Below are 18,734 nucleotides of genomic sequence, written 5' to 3'. Positions count from 1 at the left end.
GGGCCAAAAATTTTTATTGTCTGGAGCTACAATTATACTGTTCGGACTTGCATACAAATTCAACTTAAGTACAAACCCAAGGTACCTATCTTGTATGTAACCCGGGGACTGCCTGTAGTTGTATATTGCGCAAATACTTCTTTCTTCCACAGGGGGCAACGAAATCCTGTCATCAGATGGTCTAGGATAGACTGACCAAGCACATTAATCTGAATAAGAGTTTGCTTATACTACTACCATGTTTCCCCGAAAATAAGACAGTGTTTTATATTAAATTTTGCTCCTCAAGAGACACTAGGCCTTATTTTCAGGGGATGGCTTATTTTTCCATGAACAATAATTTACATTTATCGTTGAAAAAAAAAAAAAACAACTTCTCTAACTTCTTTATGACTCTCCAAACTCTGAGAGTTTGCAGAATTTCTTGTGACTCCGTTTCTATTAGAACCATTGGCCCCAATCTCTCGTGTTTAGTAAAAGCACTTTCCATAAATGACCCTTCTTATCCTGGTCGCTGCTGGTATCACATTTGCAGCACAACAGCCAGTGATTTATCCCATGAAGTCTTCCCCATGTCACAACCTTCTGCAGCATTTAAAATATTTCCCAATATTAATGTATGGTGTGGGGGAGGCTGCTGCAATGACTGCCGCTAGGTCTTATTTTCAGGGGTGGCCTTATATTTCTAAGCCGAAGCAAAATTGTACTAGGTCTTACTTTCGGGGGATGTCTTATTTTAGGGGAAACAGGGTATCCCTTGTACAGTGTTCAAATGTTTGAAATCTTTCTACCACATGATATATTATTCTATTAAAGCTAGAATAAAAGATGGTCAAAGCTACAACTACTAAAATTCAAACAAATGTCAATAAAGGAAAATCTTTAACATGAAAGGCCTAAATTAAGGGAAACCTGGGTTGGGCAACACATTTCTGTCACTTTTATTAATTTTATAATATGTACTTGGGTACTGTCATCTGGGCATTCACATTTAATTTAATTCATCTGCCATAAATATACATTTCTTCAATGGGATGTTTGTCCCCATAAATGTAACCATTTTGTACCTTAGGAACATGTGTGTTGACATGCTACAACCAACTCTGCTGTAGTGCATGCACAAAGAAACACATTGGGGCTCATTTACTAAGGGTCCGTCGGACGCATTTTGGCAGAGTTTCCCGACAATTTCCGTTTCGCGCCAAATTGCCCGGGGATTTCGCCAGATAGGACTCAAGGCCTCTTGCAGTCCCAGGCAGCACAGGACCCTAGAAGGAAACTACAATAATAATCCAAACTACTTCTGCTTCTTTCTACTGTTTTTGTGTCCTCAGGTGCCTATACAATTTAAACCTGTGACAGAGCAGGGAGTAATAAGTTACTGCTTAAATTGTTGCATTGGCACTTTGCGAAAAATATGCGGGTATTGGTTGTAGTTTGGGCACTTGGTGTCTAAAAGGTTTGCCATCACTGCTATATGACATTTACTACATGCTATCCATCATTATTACCTGTACTGCAGTGCTATCTGCTTGTATCACATGTCCTGGCACATATACTACAAATATTGCACTTCCCTACGCCGACTACCTGAACTGTACCAGTCTACTTGTACTAAATACACTTTACTGCTCTTTACCTGCACAACTGTAGATAAACGGTATTACTTTCTACCTGTAATACATCTGCCCTGTAGACATACTATAAAAAAAATCACATCCTAGAAATATAATTTACTATGTAAAGTATTAAAAACAACATTGCCAGATTTACAGTGCAGCCATGGGCTGCTTACACTGCATCAGTCACATATAACGCTGTTAATACCCATGGACCCAGTGTCTTATCCTATCAAAATGGACCCCTTTGCCATAGTAAGGTTACAGCATAACAATTACATAGTCAGTGCTGCTTTTTTTTAGCTGGGATGCAGAAACTACTTAGGAACCTGGTTGATCCATGGTCGGACCATGTGAACCCGTCCTTAAAAATCTGCATTCAGTTATGAAGCCGTTTTTGTGGAAGCGTTTCATTTTTCAGGTGAACTTTGTTCACTAGTTGAACTATGAAACTGTATGTTAAACCTTAAATTGAATGCAATTCTTCTGACTGTTCTTTAACTGCAATGTCTGAATACACCCTCAGGTCATGTTCACACGCTGCATTTAAATTGTTTATAAACGCAACTTAAAGGCAGAGGAAAGGTTGTTCCATTTGTATATGAGTTTACAACTAAAAGCATTCTTTATATGAATTTAGGTGTGGATGCATGCGAGATCGGGACAGATTCCTCCGCACTGCCTTTGAATTGTGTTTTAATGGCAGCCTCAGGGTGAAGTCCAACGTGCCGCAGCGCAAGCACCCGGGACAGATTGTATATGCGTTTCCATTAAAACTGATGTAATCGGTAACCAGAACACGTTATCTTGTATTGTTTAACCCCTTAAAGGGCACCTACCACCACGAATCTACCTATAAAGGTAGATCGGGTGGTAGGTGGATGTATGGGACGTGAGGATAGCCCTTTTTAGAGCTAATCCTCACGTCCCCGCTATCCTAGCATAAACTTTATTGCCCTAATATGTTAATTTAATTAAGCGGCTACCGGGGCGTGGAGTAGCCGGACACGAGGCTACACGGCACGGCTACTCCACGCCCCAGTAGCTGCTTTCCCCCGCCTACCCTGTGATCTTCGGCGCGCAGCTCCTGGCAGCTGCGCGCCCTCGTCCGAGAAGCCGGAGTTCTGCGCATGCGCAGTAACTCCGGCCTCGTTCCCGAGATCGCGCATCTTGGCCGGAGTTACTGCGCATGCGCAGAACTCCGGCTTCTCGGACGAGGGCGCGCAGCTGCCAGGAGCTGCGCGCCGAAGATCACAGAGTAGGCGGGGGAAAGCAGCTACTGGGGTGTGGAGTAGCCGCGCCGTGTAGCCTCGTGTCCGGCTACTCCATGCCCCGGTAGCCGCTTAATTAAATTAACATATTAGGGCAATAAAGTTTATGCTAGGCTAGCGGGGACGTGAGGATTAGCTCTAAAAAGGGCTATCCTCACGTCCCATACATCCACCTACCACCCGATCTACCTTTATAGGTAGATTCGTGGTGGTAGGTTCCCTTTAAGGACGCTGCCACTTTATAGCTTAAGGCTCAGTCCCATTTTTTGGATTCTGACCTGCGTCGCTTTATATGGTTTTAGAACTTTTGAACCCTGTTACTTATCAAAGAGATTCTGAGACAGTTTTTTCCCCACATGTTGTACTTCATTTTAGTGGTAAATATTGGGTGAAAAGTTTTGCATTTATTTATAAAAAAAAAAAAAATGCAGAATTTAAAAAAAAAAAAAAATTGCAATTTTCGAAATTCAAAATCATTGTGTTTTCAGGCAGATAGTTTTACCACCTAAATAAGTTGCTGAATAACATTTCCCATAAGTCTAATTTACATTTTGATAATTTTTGAAATGTCTGGATAATTTATTTTGATGTCATACGGCTTACAAATCGAATATCGCTTTTCCGTATTTTCAGAATGTACTATTTTGGGGATAAATACTGTTTTCAATGAAATTTTAAATATTTAGCATTAAAACCCCCTATATAATCAACCCATTCATATCCGCACCCCTCAAGCTATCAGAAACAGCTTTTAGGAAGATTGTTAACCTCTTCATAGAAATTGAATGAAAATGGAGGTGAAATTTAGAATGGTCAAATTTTGTCGGTTACACGTTCATTTAGCCCTAAAATTTACAAATTTCCAAAAGATAAAAATAGAAAACCCATCTTAAAACTTGTTATACAATTTCTCCTGAGTAGAGAGACCTCCCACATGTGGCCGTTTTATGGGGGCACAGAATGGAAGGAGAGCCCTGCAGCTGCCAGGATTTTAGTTTTCTCATTGGCCCCTTTTGTAGGCTATATAATTTTTGCTTGTTCGTTATTGGGGCCATGTGATGGCATTTTTTTTGCAGGGTTTGAGATGCTTTTTCCAGTGTTACCATTTTGGGGTTGGTATCCCCAATTGTTGAAAACTTATGAACTTTCTTTTGTGGTCAGGAGTAGAAAAGCATCAATTCTGTACTGGATTTTTAACTTTTGTTTTGTGTTCACCATATAGACTAATAATAAATGTTATCTTTATTCTATACGATTATGGGGATACCATACTTGAATATTTTTTCTTTTGTTTTACTAAATTTGCCAAATAAAACCCTAATGTGGGGAAAAAAAATCTATCATTTTTGCATTGCCGTGGCATAACATTTTTACTTTTTTGGCTACGGAGCTGGTTGATGGCTTGTTTTTTGCAGGACATGTTGTCATTTGCAACAGTATCATTCTGGAGTACATATGTTTTTTTGGTCACTTTTTATTGCATTTTTTGTGGGATTAATTAGGTAAAACTCATAATTTTTGGTGGTGTTTTTACGGTGTTCATCGTACGGGTTCAATAATTATAGACTTTTATTCTACGGGTTGTTACGGACACGGTGATACCGATTTAGACTTTTTTGTGCATTATAGGTCTCTTTATATGTTTGGGGCTTATGAGCATTTTTATTGATTTATTAGTGTATTTTGTATTGAATAACTTTTTTTTTTTTAACTGCTCTTTACCTGCACTACTGTAGATAAACGGTATTACTTTCTACCTGTAATACATCTGCCCTGTAGACATACTATAAAAAAATCACATCCTAGAAATATAATTTACTATGTAAAGTATTAAAAACAATATTGCCAGATTTACAGTGCAGCCATGGGCTGCTTACACTGCATCAGTCACATATAACGCTGTTAATACCCATGGACCCAGAGTCTTATCCTATCAAAATGGACCCCTTTGCCATAGTAAGGTTACAGAATAACAATTACATCTTCAGTGCTGCTTTTTTTTTTTTTTTTTTTTTATAACCCAAACTCGTCTTATACTCGAGTCAAAAAAATAAATAACTCAAAACTCACCTTTCCGAAGGCCCACGTAAATCTTCTGTGCGATCCATCCGGCGGCAGGTCCGTGCGATGTGAGCCGCTGCAATGGTATTGTTGTGCTGCACGACGAGCGGGGCCTGTCAGGCTATATACACCGGGGCAGGGCCTGTCAGGCTATATACACCGGGGCAGGGCCTGTCAGGCTATATACACCGGGGCAGGGCCTGTCAGGCTATATACACCGGGGCAGGGCCTGTCAGGCTATATACACCGGGGCAGGGCCTGTCAGGCTATATACACCGGGGCAGGGCCTGTCAGGCTATATACACCGGGGCAGGGCCTGTCAGGCTATATACACCGGGGCAGGGCCTGTCAGGCTATATACACCGGGGCAGGGCCTGTCAGGCTATATACACCGGGGCAGGGCCTGTCAGGCTATATACACCGGGGCAGGGCCTGTCAGGCTATATACACCGGGGCAGGGCCTGTCAGGCTATATACACCGGGGCAGGGCCTGGCTATATACACTGGGGAGGCTGTGACCAATGCATTTCCCACCCTCTGCTTATACTCAAGTCAATAGGTTTTCCCAGTTTTTTTTTAGGTAAATTTAGGGGGCCTCGGCTTATACTCGGGTCAGCTTATACTCAAGTATATACGGTATTGCTTAAGAAAGATTGATTTTTTTACTTTACATTAACATAAAAATAATAATGCACTGCAAGACAGTCCACTTCTAGGCACCCACCGAGGTGCCCCTCTATGACATACTAATATCACAGTATTTCAACATAGCATCCTTTAATGCGAAGGGGATGAATATCCCGGAAAAGCGGTCACAAACCGATACTTTCCCACAGCTCTTCACAGTTCAAAGAAGGGAAGGATCCCAAACTCTGCCCCAGCTACCGTCCGATTTCCCCTATTAATGTGGATGAGAAGATTTATGCCAAACTCATCCCGAACCGTCTTGCACCACTTATGGGACCCTTATACCCTCCAGTGGCACTAGGGACAATACACTGAATACCTTCTGCTCATAAGTTATGCTTAAAAAGAGCCCCGGCTTTCGACCGGCTGGACTGAGGGTTCCTCGAAGCTACCCCAACACAATTGGGACTAGGCCCCTTAATGCTTGCACAAATTAAAGCCTTGTATGATCACCCGCAGGCCCAGGTCACAGTTAACGGTACTTTGTCCCCCCAATTTAATATCAATAATGGAACAAGACAGGGGTGCCCTCTCTCTCTGCTCCTCTAAGCATTGGTTATCCAACATCTCCTTATTGCGATCAGGACCAATAGAGGGCATCCAGATAGGTGAAAGACATCACAAATGCTCGGCTTTCGCAGAAGACGTCTTACTATATGTCACTGACCCGGTCTCCTCTATTCCCCACATTATGTCCTCGCTTTCGACTTTCGGAAATTTTAGCAATCATAAAATCAATGTAATAATAAAAAGGAGCAAATGACTAACCAGCCTGAATTAGATCAGAGACCATTTTCCCTTCACCTGGCAAAATGAAGCCATTACTTACCTTGGCACAGCCATTCCCACAGACCATTCTCACTCAACTATGTTAAGTCCCTGTGAACTCTACAGACAGACCTATCAAAATGAAGATCCAAGAAGATCTCTTGGATAGGAAGATTAAATTGTCCAAAAAGGACTGTTCTCTCAAGTTGCTATATCTTTTTCAAACTATCCCCCTGACGCTCAACGCGTCATTCTTTAATAGCCTATCAAGTATCTTGAGTTGCTTTCTTTGGTCCTCCTCACCCCCTAGAATAGCAAAGAACCTGCTGTTCCGTAGGAAGTTGCAGGGTGGTCTAGGCCTCCCCGATTCTAATGAGTACTACTATGCAACAGTCCTAGCTCGCATACTCGACTTGTATCATAACAAGTCAGGCAAACTTTGGATAGGTCTGGAAGCAGCTCAAACACCAGCCTCACTTCAATCCCTCATCTGGAAGAGTACTTACATCACCCACGAACACCATCTTACAAAACTACCGTCAGCGATGGCCCCCTCACACCAATTACCGATAACCCAGATTTCCCCCCAGGAGAGGCTACTGCTTTTCTTAACCTTCTCAGACTGAACAACACACTTATTTTCAAAACTGTATGGCAGGATGCAGGAATCTCTCCCATAGATGATCTGCTTCCAAACCAACAAATATCTACTTGCTCCTGATGGGTATATACACAACTGCAACACTTCTACCGGACCATTAAATCAAACTTGCAACTCCATAGAGATGTCACCCCCTTCGAACAGATGTGCATTGCTTCAACACCAAGGCCGATTTCTGCAATTTACACCTATCTAGACAAATGGGCAGACCCCATGCCACCATATGTGGCAGCCTGGCACTGAGAACTGAACACAATCTATAGCACAGAGGAGTGGGATAAATCTTTCGAACTATGCCACAAACTCTCCATCTCCAAACAAGGCCCAAGAAACTAATTACAATATTATTTCAAGATGGTACTGGGTCCCGGTCTGACTGCAAGCAATCGATCACTCCTACCCAGCAGAGTGCTGGAGATGTAGACAGGCACCTGGCACTATGACACATATATGGTGGGAATGCCCGATACTCCAGCCCTTCTGGCAGATGGTTATCATATTGATCCATGGGTGTTGTTTTACAAAATGACCCGGCTCATTTTCTTTTTTTCCGTAATACCCACTGTGTCGCCTACTGCCTAAGCCTCCTGGGCTTTTTCTTCATAGTGGCTCGGGCTCTGGAAGACTATTAGGACTCCTTCTGCTACGGACCTTCTACAAGAATAGCTGTCCCTCCAGAGGATGGAGGAGCTCACGGCTGACTCACATTCCACAGTATAGAAATATCTTCAGACCTGGGGGCCATGGCACGACTTCCACTGCTCCCCCAAATTTTCCACCTTCCAGCGAGTGGGAGATTCGCCTCACATAGGGTCAGTCCTTGGACATATCATACTTGACTGTCTTGCACTCCCCTCCAAACTCCCAATCCTCACCTCCTCTTTCCTCCCAAGTTTGTATAAAACCCTAACTGTTTATGTCTCATACTAAGAAATGTAGTTCCTAGTTAGATTCCTGTATTGTTCCTACCGAGCAGCGTACAACCTGTACAACCGTACAACCTGGCCAATACAGACGCTGCTGACTTCCTGATAGAAATTATGTTTCCTTGTTGTATGACCTCTCTTGCTTGTATGATGTTCTTCTACTTTTCTGTATTTTGACTCATGGACATATAATTTCTATAATTTCTGTTGACAACATGTATATGTAAATGTTTTGCTTTGTTTGCAAATCTGTTAAATAAAAGCCAATTAATGATAAAAAAATAAAAATATTAATGCACTAGTTCTAGTGATGCCTGCTGCCTCCCCTGATGCCAAGTTGATTGAGTCTCTTTCTATCATTGGCATAATCCGGCACCAGTAGCGTCGCGGTCTCTCCTTCTCCTCTAATTCTACTGTGGAGGTTGAGTAGGAGAGACATGGGCGCACTATGACAAAACCTGCTTTACTCACTATTACCTTTCTGTTTTGTCTATTTTGTCTATTCTGGTTGCTCTTCTCCTCTACTGACTCCAGCCAGGTATAAAATCTATGAAGTATGGGGAAAACATAAGCAATTATATCAAATTCATTATGCATGTTACACAAAGAAAATGTGCAATGGATATATTGAAGACACTAAAAAACAGGCTACAAAATTATCCAGAATACTAAAGTCTATAGAGAATTAAAGGTGTCAATTCACGTGAAAATATAACAGATTTATAAAGACAAGATGCAAATAATTTAGTAAGATATTTATACCTCTTAAAGAAAAATAGGCCTCTTACACCAGTTAATCAAATTCACACTAGATACGGTATTCATACAGTATATAGTATAAATAGCCATTAAGGAAAGTTACTAAGAGATAAAGCAACCAACCACAGCATATCTTACATAACAAAATAAGAACCATCTTTCCATTGACATCACACTACCAAAGTAAAAAATATTTGCCAATTGTGTCTCCATATTCTGATCACTACAAACATTTTTTGTGACATCAGCATGGAAGAGAGAGGTGGCAAATGCATATATAATTAGCATCCCGGGATGCCCACGACATCGCTGCGTTCAAGCTGAAGAGGAGTGCAGGTGATTATTTGTAGACTTTTTTGTTATTTTCAGTGGCTGATTTAATAAAATAAAATATTAATGGGTGGAAAAATGGCGAAAAGTGGCTATTTAGACATTTTTGTTCTAGGGTGTTCAAAGGATTGGATAATATGTGTTCTAGTGGTGGGTGAGCAGGACACTTAGTCACTTATGGGTGACAATATCATCCCACGTATAAAGTGAGCTCCCACTAATGTCACTTATTGGAAGGGTACATATAAAAGCGAGTGAGAGTTTGCTTCTACCACCAACATAATCCTTAACCCCTTAAGGACGCAGCCATTTTGTAGCTTAAGGCTCAGCCCGATTTTTTGGATTCGGACTTGCGTCGCTTTATATGGTTATAACTTTTGAACACTGTTACTTATCAAAGCGATTCTGAGATTGTTTTTTCCCCACATGTTGTACTTCATTTTAGTGGTAAATTTTGGCAGATAAGTTTTGCGTTTATTTACAAAAAAAAGAAAATATGATAAATTTTTTGAAAAATTTGCCATTTTCGAAATTCTAAATCATTGCGTTTTCAGGCAGATAGATTTACCACCTAAATAAGTTGCTGAATAACATTTCCCATTTGTCTACTTTACATTTTCATAATTTCTGAAATGTTTGGATAATTTATTTTGATGTCATGCGGCTTACAAATAGAATAGCGCTTTTCCGGATTTTCAGAATTGACTATTTTGGGGATAAATACAGTTTTGAATGAAATTTTACATATTTAGCATCAAAATCCCCTATATAACCAACCCATTTTCAAATCTGCACCCCTCAAGCTATCAGAAACCGCTTTTACGAAGATTGTTAACCCCTTGAGATCTTCATAGTAATTGAATCAAAATGGGGGTGAAATTTAGAATGGTCATATTGTTCCCTTATACGTTCATTTAGCACTAAAATTTACACATTTCCAAAATATAAAAAGAGAAAACCCACCATACAATTTGTTCTGCAATTTCTCCTGAGTACAAAGACCCCCCACATGTGGCTGTGACTTGTTTTATGGGGGCACAGCGAGGTGCAGAAGGGAAGGAGGGCGCTGCAGCTGGCAGGATTTTAGTTTCCTCATTGCCCCCTTTTGAAGGCTATAAAATTTTCGCTTTTTCGTTATTTGGGTCATGTGACGGCATTTTTTTTGCGGGATGAGATGCTTTTTCCATTGTTACCATTTTGGGGTTGGTATCACCTATTGTTGAAAATTTAGGAACTTTTTTTGAGGGCAGGAGTAGAAAAGCATCAATTCTGTACTGGATTTTTTACTTTTTTTTGGTGTTCACTGTATAGCCTAATAATCCTGATATCTTTATTCTATGGGTCGATACGATAACGGGGATACCAGACATGAATATATTTTCTTACGTTTTACTAAATTTGTCAAACAAAACCCTAATGTGGGGAAAAATCTATCATTTATGTATTGCCGTCTTCCAAGTGGCATAACATTGTTACTTTTTTGGCTACGGAGCTGGTTGATGGCTTGTTTTTTGCGGGACATGTTGTACTTTGCACCAGTATCATGTCTGAGTACATACGGTTTTTTGATCGCATTTTATAGCATTTTTTTGTGGGATTGAAAAGGTAAAAATCATAATTTTTGGAGGGTTTATACCAGTTTTTTTTTACGGCGTTTATCGTGGGGATCCAATAATGATTTACTTTTATTCTACGGGTTGTTACGGACGCGGTGATACTATATATATGTGGGGTTTGTGTTATGATTTAGACTTTTTTTGAGTTATATGTCTCTTTATATGTTTTGGGAGTTTGGGGCATTTTTAGTGATTTATGACTTTATTTTTTTATTGAATAACATTTTTTTTTTTTACTTTTTCACTTTTATACCATGGGACATGAAGAAGCAATCTTCTGATTGCTTCTTCATGATAATATTCTGCAATACTGATGTATTGCAGAGTATTATCAGTGTCAGCCTATGCACTTGCATAGGCTGGCACTGTGCCAGTAAGATGACGTCACAGACGCCATCTTACTGGCAATTCTTGCAAGTAACTCTGGGGTCCAGATCGGACCCCAGAGTTACTATAGCAACGATCGGCGCCCCCCGAAAACGGTTCGGGGGGGGGCGATCGTGGAGGAAAGACCCCCCCAGATGCAGGTTAGATGCCGCGGTCGCGCTGACCGCGGCATTTAACGGGTTAAGCACCCGCGATCGGAGTCAACTCCGATCGCGGGTGTTACACTGGGGTGCCGGCTATTAGTTACAGCCGGCACCCCGTGTTTCCCGATGCCGGTTCGGTTCTGATCCAGAGCCGAGCCGGCATAAGCGCCGTGGCGGATATATCCGCCACTGAGCGCTAAGTCACTGCGCTCCGTGGCGGATATATCCGCCACGGAGCGTGAAGGGGTTAAAGGGAACATGTCATCAGGAGCCCTTTTTGTGGATCCCGTGCCCCCATTGCCAAAACTTGCTTTTCCCAAGGAAAAGATAAGTTGGATCAAAGTTTACCTTTCTGTATGCAGAGCTCTGTCCCTAGTCCTACGGCAGTGGCCAGTGAGGAGTGCGGAAACCGCTCCATCATGCATCAAACAAAAAATAAATCCCATGCCCCCCATATCTCCTCCACTGTTGCTTCCCCCCTTGGGACGTCATACATGTCTCCCTTACCCTTCATTGGCGATTCCCTTGGGACTAGGGACACAGCTGTGCATACATAAAGCTAAACTTAGATCTAATTTATCTTTTTATAATAAAACTGTCTTTTTCTGAAAAAAAAAAACACAAACTCTCAGGCAATGTGTACAATATTCTCTATGGAGATATGGGGAAGCCAAGAAAAAGGGCTCCTGATGACAGGTTTCCTTTGAAGAAATGAGGGTAACAAAAGTCCTCATTTATGATCCCACACTTGTGGTGGATCATATCAGTGAGGATAACCTTGGTTGGGAGAGGGAGGGCCTCTACTCAGTTTGCTCCTCAAACCACCCTGCCAGCCCAGGCAGCCTGATGAAAATGACTGCTGATTTACAGGGCACTACATGTGCCAGCTTGCACGGGTACATTACCTGCTTGTCTGACAGCTCAGCCACCCAATGCTAGTGTTATCATATTCTGGCCACTATGCAGAGCATGCACCACGAGATGCAGAGTAGCAGAGCAGTAATCACAGCATCTTCTATCTGGTACCAGCTGGGAAGTTATGAACAAAGTACCCTCTGTATCCTCTTCTCCTTACTCACTGTCAACCCACATTCCAGGCTCTGTGCGCACAGGCACATATGTTTTGTTTTTTTCCTGCCAATTGGTGGATATGCAGTCAAGTTTGCTTGTGTACCAAGCAGAGGGAAATACACAAGCTTTCAGTTCCCAGCTCGATACCTCTAGCTGTGATTGTAGCGAGGCTGCCGCTAATTCCACAACCACGCTGGTACAGCAGACCTCTACCCTAGATCCAGATTACAGGCAGTCCCCAGGTTAGATAGAAGATAGGTTCTGTAGGTTTGTTCTTAAGTTGAATTTGTATGCAAGTTGGAACTGTATACTTTATAATTGTGACCCCAAACCGTGACAATTGAATTTTTAAAATGTTTGGTTGTCATAAGAACCAGAATTAACAATAAAGCTTCATTGTAGACACCTTATACAACTCCTAAAGCTGATTATTATAGCCTAGGGCCAAAGTACAGTGAATTACCAAGGGTCCGTTTGCAACTGGGGTGTCGTCTGTAAGTTGGGTGTTCTTAAGTAGGGGACCACCTGTATATCCATGTCTCTTTAAAAACACCATAACTTACCATCAGTACAATTCAACCATGTACAGTTGAGTGCGTTAGCAAGGCACGCATCACAGCGATGTGCTTCTTCACAGGTATCTGCATGATAAATTAACAAAATCATTAGAAAAAAAGTAAACAAGAAAACTAGAAAAAACACACAGCAGCATACTTCACACTACTTCTACATATTACATGGGTGGCACAAGTTAGATGGCATCCAAAATATTCATAGTTTTCGGTTCAAAGCATTTTTTTTAAACTTAAACCAAGGTTAGAGATAAATAGACTGGCAGCCGAGCATTAGCTAGATGGGTTCCTGCCCGAAATACCCTGCCATCTACCCTTATGTAATATCATGTCAAAATACAAATGTAAAAGGTGTGTATGGTATAAGTATGGGACATACCAGGACATTTAGGCTACTCCAAAAATTGCACTAAAGGTGCAGTCACACGTCACACGTTATTTTTTGTTTTTGATTGACAGAGCTGTGTGAGGATTATTTTCAACTGTGAAATGTAGTTTTTTTGCCACCATTTCCGGGTACCTATGACTTATTTTTTGGAGGATGGCCAGGTAACTTAAAAGTGACAATAATAGCATTGTTTATCCATGGCTGCCAGGAGCAAACTTTTGGCAAGGGCGAGAGAGGGACTTCCTCTTCAACAACTCTGATGCTGTGTGCCGTACCGATCACTGCAATTTTTCTCAAAAGTTTTGCTGTGTTCTAAAGGCTACACACACACACTACACCAAAATATTAAAGGGGTCATCCATGGAAATATTAATGACACTTAAAATAATCGCCCCCATACGAATAACTTACTAATATACGTTCAGTTTCCCTATCTCGGGTTTCTACAATATAGTCTAGGGTTCAGTGATATACTGTAGGAAGTAGCATCATGTAGCCACTTGCTATGACATTATGTCTCCATGAGACAAGGAGGGATGAGCTCACTCTTTGCAGTGTCTGATAATCACAGTCATACACACATGTGACCTACGTGACTCCTAACACTCCGTCAGACAGCTGTGCCATTGTACCTGTGAACATTCAGTAGGCTGTAGCGAGTGCACAGGCTCAGAGCAGGGACGTCCCTTCACACCCACAAGGAGGGGAGGTGACGTAGACACGAGGAATCGATTACTCAGTGCTTCTATGCCATAAAACTGGTGTAGAAGAACTGATAAATCTTAACCATGATGCATAGATCCGCTAATATCAGGATTATTTCCACCTGCTGCAGAATACATCAGTCCTTGATCCTTCCAGGTCCCATTTTGACAGAGCACAGTCATTTTTTGTTATGAGATGTTAGACACTGCAGCAATCAAAAGTTGAAGTGGGAGGTGAGGAAGGCAAACTACTAAGTGGATTTCTATTCTGAATTCTAGATGAGAAAGTGGAAGGCCGGGCTAAAAGCGACAATGAGGTCTGCATCAGTGTCTTCTAACAACGTATGGCACAAACTTATCCCATAGTATGCTTAAAGAGGACCTGTCACCTATAAAAACCTATACTAAAGTAAGTAGCAACTAGTGCTAAAACAGACGCAGCAGTGATACACTGCTAGCGTCATCAGAGTCCTCCGATAACGCTAACAAACACTGCTGCGCTGTACACCGGAAATGCCGGACCGCACCAGAAGTGGTCGGGCGTATTCATGAGGGGTGGTCCGAGGTGCTGCCTATTCCCCGGACGCCCCGTCCACTCCATAGGCCAGTGATGAACACCGCGTGTCATGCGGCAGTCGCTGCCCCTCTGATGAATATGCTTCTAGTGGTCTCCGATAACGCTAGCAGTGTAACACTGCTGCATCTGTTTAAGCACTAGCACTTTAGTAAGCAGCATCTAGTGCCGTTTTTATAGGTAACAGGTCCTCTTTAAATAGTCGGATACGTCACCCGGGGACCCCTCCTCCACCCTGAATACAGAAATTGCGTAAAAAGTTTTTTCAGCACTAATGGGGCGCCAATTAGATACTCCACTGAAACAAAATTAGTGTCTAGAATCTAACATTTATTGTTAAAACAAGCCAAAATACAAAAGGCTACGGTAAAAACAACAAGTCCTATGACGCGTTTCGGGTGCTTGGACCCTTTTTCAAATATGGACAAGTAATTAAGACAACAGTAGTTAGCATGCTTTATATACATAAATAAAACCATACCTGATAACTGTAGAGTAGTGTGATTGATGCACATGTCATAGCAGGGGATTGTGGCGCAATGAAAGCGATACTTCCGGTATGCCAAACTGCGCATGCGCATGGAGATTACCGGGCGCTCGAGGTCACATGACGCATCACATGACAAGTCATGTGATGTGTCCCATGATGACGCTAGGTGGCGCGTGCGCACAAGAAAAAATCTCCTCCGCTCTCAAGGAGGAAGATAATGTGACGGAAGACAGGGAACGTCACTGGATATTGCTAAAAATTATATTATAGTAGGGCGGTGTAGGTCCATCCATAATATAAATAAGATGGATAAAATGTAAAGTTTTGTAATGTAAAAAGGAGAAATAAATAATCAAAGGTTATATTAGAGCATATTGGGTCGTAAGAGGTAGAATAAATAGTATTATATATGGACAGAGGGTTAATAAATGTACATAAACATAAACATAAATGTATATACATAGATGGATAAACACATAATTTAGAATATAAACATTAAAAGGACATATTTAAAAACTAGATACAATATGAGAATTAAATTAGTTTAAAAGACATTCTCTAAACATTCATTCAACCCTGTAGGTACAAGACTTTGCAATTTAAAAATCCAGAACATCTCTCTTTTTTTCAAATAAGCGAACCTTTGAGGAATGGATGATTCTACGAATTCTATTGGAACAATATTGAATTCTTTGCAGTTCTTGTTATGGTGCATCGCTGCATGGCGAGATACACTATGTAGTGCAAAGCCATTTTCAATATTTGCTCTTTGCTTATTTAGGCGTTCACGTAGTGGTTGTATAGTGCGCCCGACATATTGGAGTTTGCATGTGCATTCTAAGAGGTATATAACATATTGAGAACTACAGTTAACAAAATGCTTTATAGGGAAAGTTTCGCCCTATAAAACTTTCCCTATAAAGCATTTTGTTAACTGTAGTTCTCAATATGTTATATACCTCTTAGAATGCACATGCAAACTCCAATATGTCGGGCGCACTATACAACCACTACGTGAACGCCTAAATAAGCACAGAGCAAATATTGAAAATGGCTTTGCACTACATAGTGTATCTCGCCATGCAGCGATGCACCATAACAAGAACTGCAAAGAATTCAATATTGTTCCAATAGAATTCGTAGAATCATCCATTCCTCAAAGGTTCGCTTATTTGAAAAAAAGAGAGATGTTCTGGATTTTTAAATTGCAAAGTCTTGTACCTACAGGGTTGAATGAATGTTTAGAGAATGTCTTTTAAACTAATTTAATTCTCATATTGTATCTAGTTTTTAAATATGTCCTTTTAATGTTTATATTCTAAATTATGTGTTTATCCATCTATGTATATACATTTATGTTTATGTTTATGTACATTTATTAACCCTCTGTCCATATATAATACTATTTATTCTACCTCTTACGACCCAATATGCTCTAATATAACCTTTGATTATTTATTTCTCCTTTTTACATTACAAAACTTTACATTTTATCCATCTTATTTATATTATGGATGGACCTACACCGCCCTACTATAATATAATTTTTAGCAATATCCAGTGACGTTCCCTGTCTTCCGTCACATTATCTTCCTCCTTGAGAGCGGAGGAGATTTTTTCTTGTGCGCACGCGCCACCTAGCGTCATCATGGGACACATCACATGACTTGTCATGTGATGCGTCATGTGACCTCGAGCGCCCGGTAATCTCCATGCGCATGCGCAGTTTGGCATACCGGAAGTATCGCTTTCATTGTGCCACAATCCCCTGCTATGACATGTGCATCAATCACACTACTCTACAGTTATCAGGTATGGTTTTATTTATGTATATAAAGCATGCTAACTACTGTTGTCTTAATTACTTGTCCATATTTGAAAAAGGGTCCAAGCACCCGAAACGCGTCATAGGACTTGTTGTTTTTACCGTAGCCTTTTGTATTTTGGCTTGTTTTAACAATAAATGTTAGATTCTAGACACTAATTTTGTTTCAGTGGAGTATCTAATTGGCGCCCCATTAGTGCTGAAAAAACTTTTTACGCAATTTCTGTATACACTACTGGTGGTCTTTTAGGCTACTGGTCTCTTTTGAGCACTGGGAGCGACTATCTACTCCTTCCTGGATACTAGTGTCACTCTTAGATCTATTTTGGATTTGAATCTGAATTTGGAGCTTATACTACGCCCCAGGTTGGGTTACCTATGCATACCCTCAAGGATTTTAAAAGGTGAGCACAATTTATGTGTATACTAGCCTCTGAACACCCAGACGATATTACTCGAGGCGCCGTCCTCTGCACCTTCTTTTTTTCTTTTTCTTGTGTTACCACCCTGAATACGGGGGGGGGGTTGAAGAGTGTACATGGGCAGCAGTGGCTTCTATTGCCATACATCGCTCAGCCATAAGGAGCAGGATGAAAAGAAGTACCTTGCTTCGTCTTTCCACCCTGCTTTTTTCCCCTGATTGATGTATAGTGGTCAGACAGAGGCAAAAACTATGCCTCCATTTGCCACTACATGTCAATGTAAACGCTGAGGGAGTTTTCCCGACATATATGTTGAGCGTATACCAAAAAACGTGATGTGAACCCGGCCTTACCATGCATTTGGTTACTTTAAAAAGTGTTTTTCTTCATTGCTGGAAGTGTAAGAAGCTGTGTTCCAATGTTAAAGTAGCTGATTAAACTGCCAGCAATGATGAAAATGTGATTAAACCAAAGTCATGGTAACATATAAAAATGCACGTATTTCAGACACATGTGTTTCTAGGATTCGTTTAAAGACCCATAAAAAAACGACACATGTGAACGCACCCTGAATTGATCTCAATGTGTCCTGTGAATAAATCCCACGAGTACATTGAGCGGGTTTATCAGACCAAACTTGCTCCAGGGTGACAGCCAGGCGTGTGGGGTGGCCCCTGGAGCACCCTTGTGTGATCCTAGTAAAGGCCCTACACAGCTGCATTGGCAATGATATGAAGGCGGCGCTCCAGCAGGTGTGACAGGGTGCAATGTAACATGTAGGGCAGACATTTAGCTTCCTGCTGTCAGGAGCTTCCCTGGAATGTCATGCACTGAACTGGGTGTGTGCTCCATGCAGGTTAGTACTTTGCTCTTTCCTTCCAGCACGATCCACCATGGATGCCGTGACGTCACGGCCTGCTCTGTGACGTGATAGACAGTGCATTATACATAGAGGAGAGCTCTTACCTGCGGCGCCGGTCACTCTGCATAGCAGCACCAGCAATCCGGGCAGGAGGAGTAGAAGCAGGTGTGGCGGGGCTCCCCGCACAGTCATCATCCTGGCTCTCGTGTGGTTCAGTCCCGCAGCTGTCAGCAGCCCGTCCACTCTCTAGTAGTTGTTCCGCGGCCCTTCTTGATCACGTGATCAGCCAGGTGCGGCTTTTCAGGCAGCGGTAACGTGCTAGGGTGTGTATGGAGCCGATGCTTCGCCTGCCGCCTCCTCGGTGTGCTGGTAATCAGAACCGGTCTGGGGAGACTTTCGCACCTCCTGCTGTGACGTCACTACGAACGTGGCAGTAGAAAGCACTCACCTCGTCACCGTTCGTCACCTTCCACGTTCTATCTCTCGGACTGTAACGCCATCTGGTGTGTCGTTTGGGGAACTGCATGTTTACAGACTTGTCTGTCCTCAGCAAAGGAATAGGCGACAGTCAAGCATGCTTTCTGTCTTTCACCTCAAA

The 18,734-nt window shown here is 41.8% G+C and overlaps 1 protein-coding gene across 1 annotated transcript in view; it reads right to left on the bottom strand.

Annotated features, from left to right (window-relative positions):
• The window catches only part of CD164 (CD164 molecule), a 27,236-nt gene extending 8,502 nt beyond the window's left edge, over positions 1–18,734 (bottom strand). The window contains exons 1-2 of the mRNA XM_072141817.1: positions 18,241–18,734; positions 12,863–12,940 (exon numbers count right to left, since the gene is read on the bottom strand). Of these exons, the coding sequence (XP_071997918.1) occupies positions 12,863–12,940; positions 18,241–18,331 (169 nt within the window). The 5' untranslated portion in view covers positions 18,332–18,734. The remainder of the gene's footprint in view (positions 1–12,862; positions 12,941–18,240) is intronic.

Source organism: Engystomops pustulosus, chromosome 3 (genome assembly GCF_040894005.1).
Source record: "Engystomops pustulosus chromosome 3, aEngPut4.maternal, whole genome shotgun sequence".
Classification (NCBI taxonomy): domain Eukaryota; kingdom Metazoa; phylum Chordata; class Amphibia; order Anura; family Leptodactylidae; genus Engystomops; species Engystomops pustulosus.
This window is presented reverse-complemented; position numbering and strand designations above follow the sequence as displayed.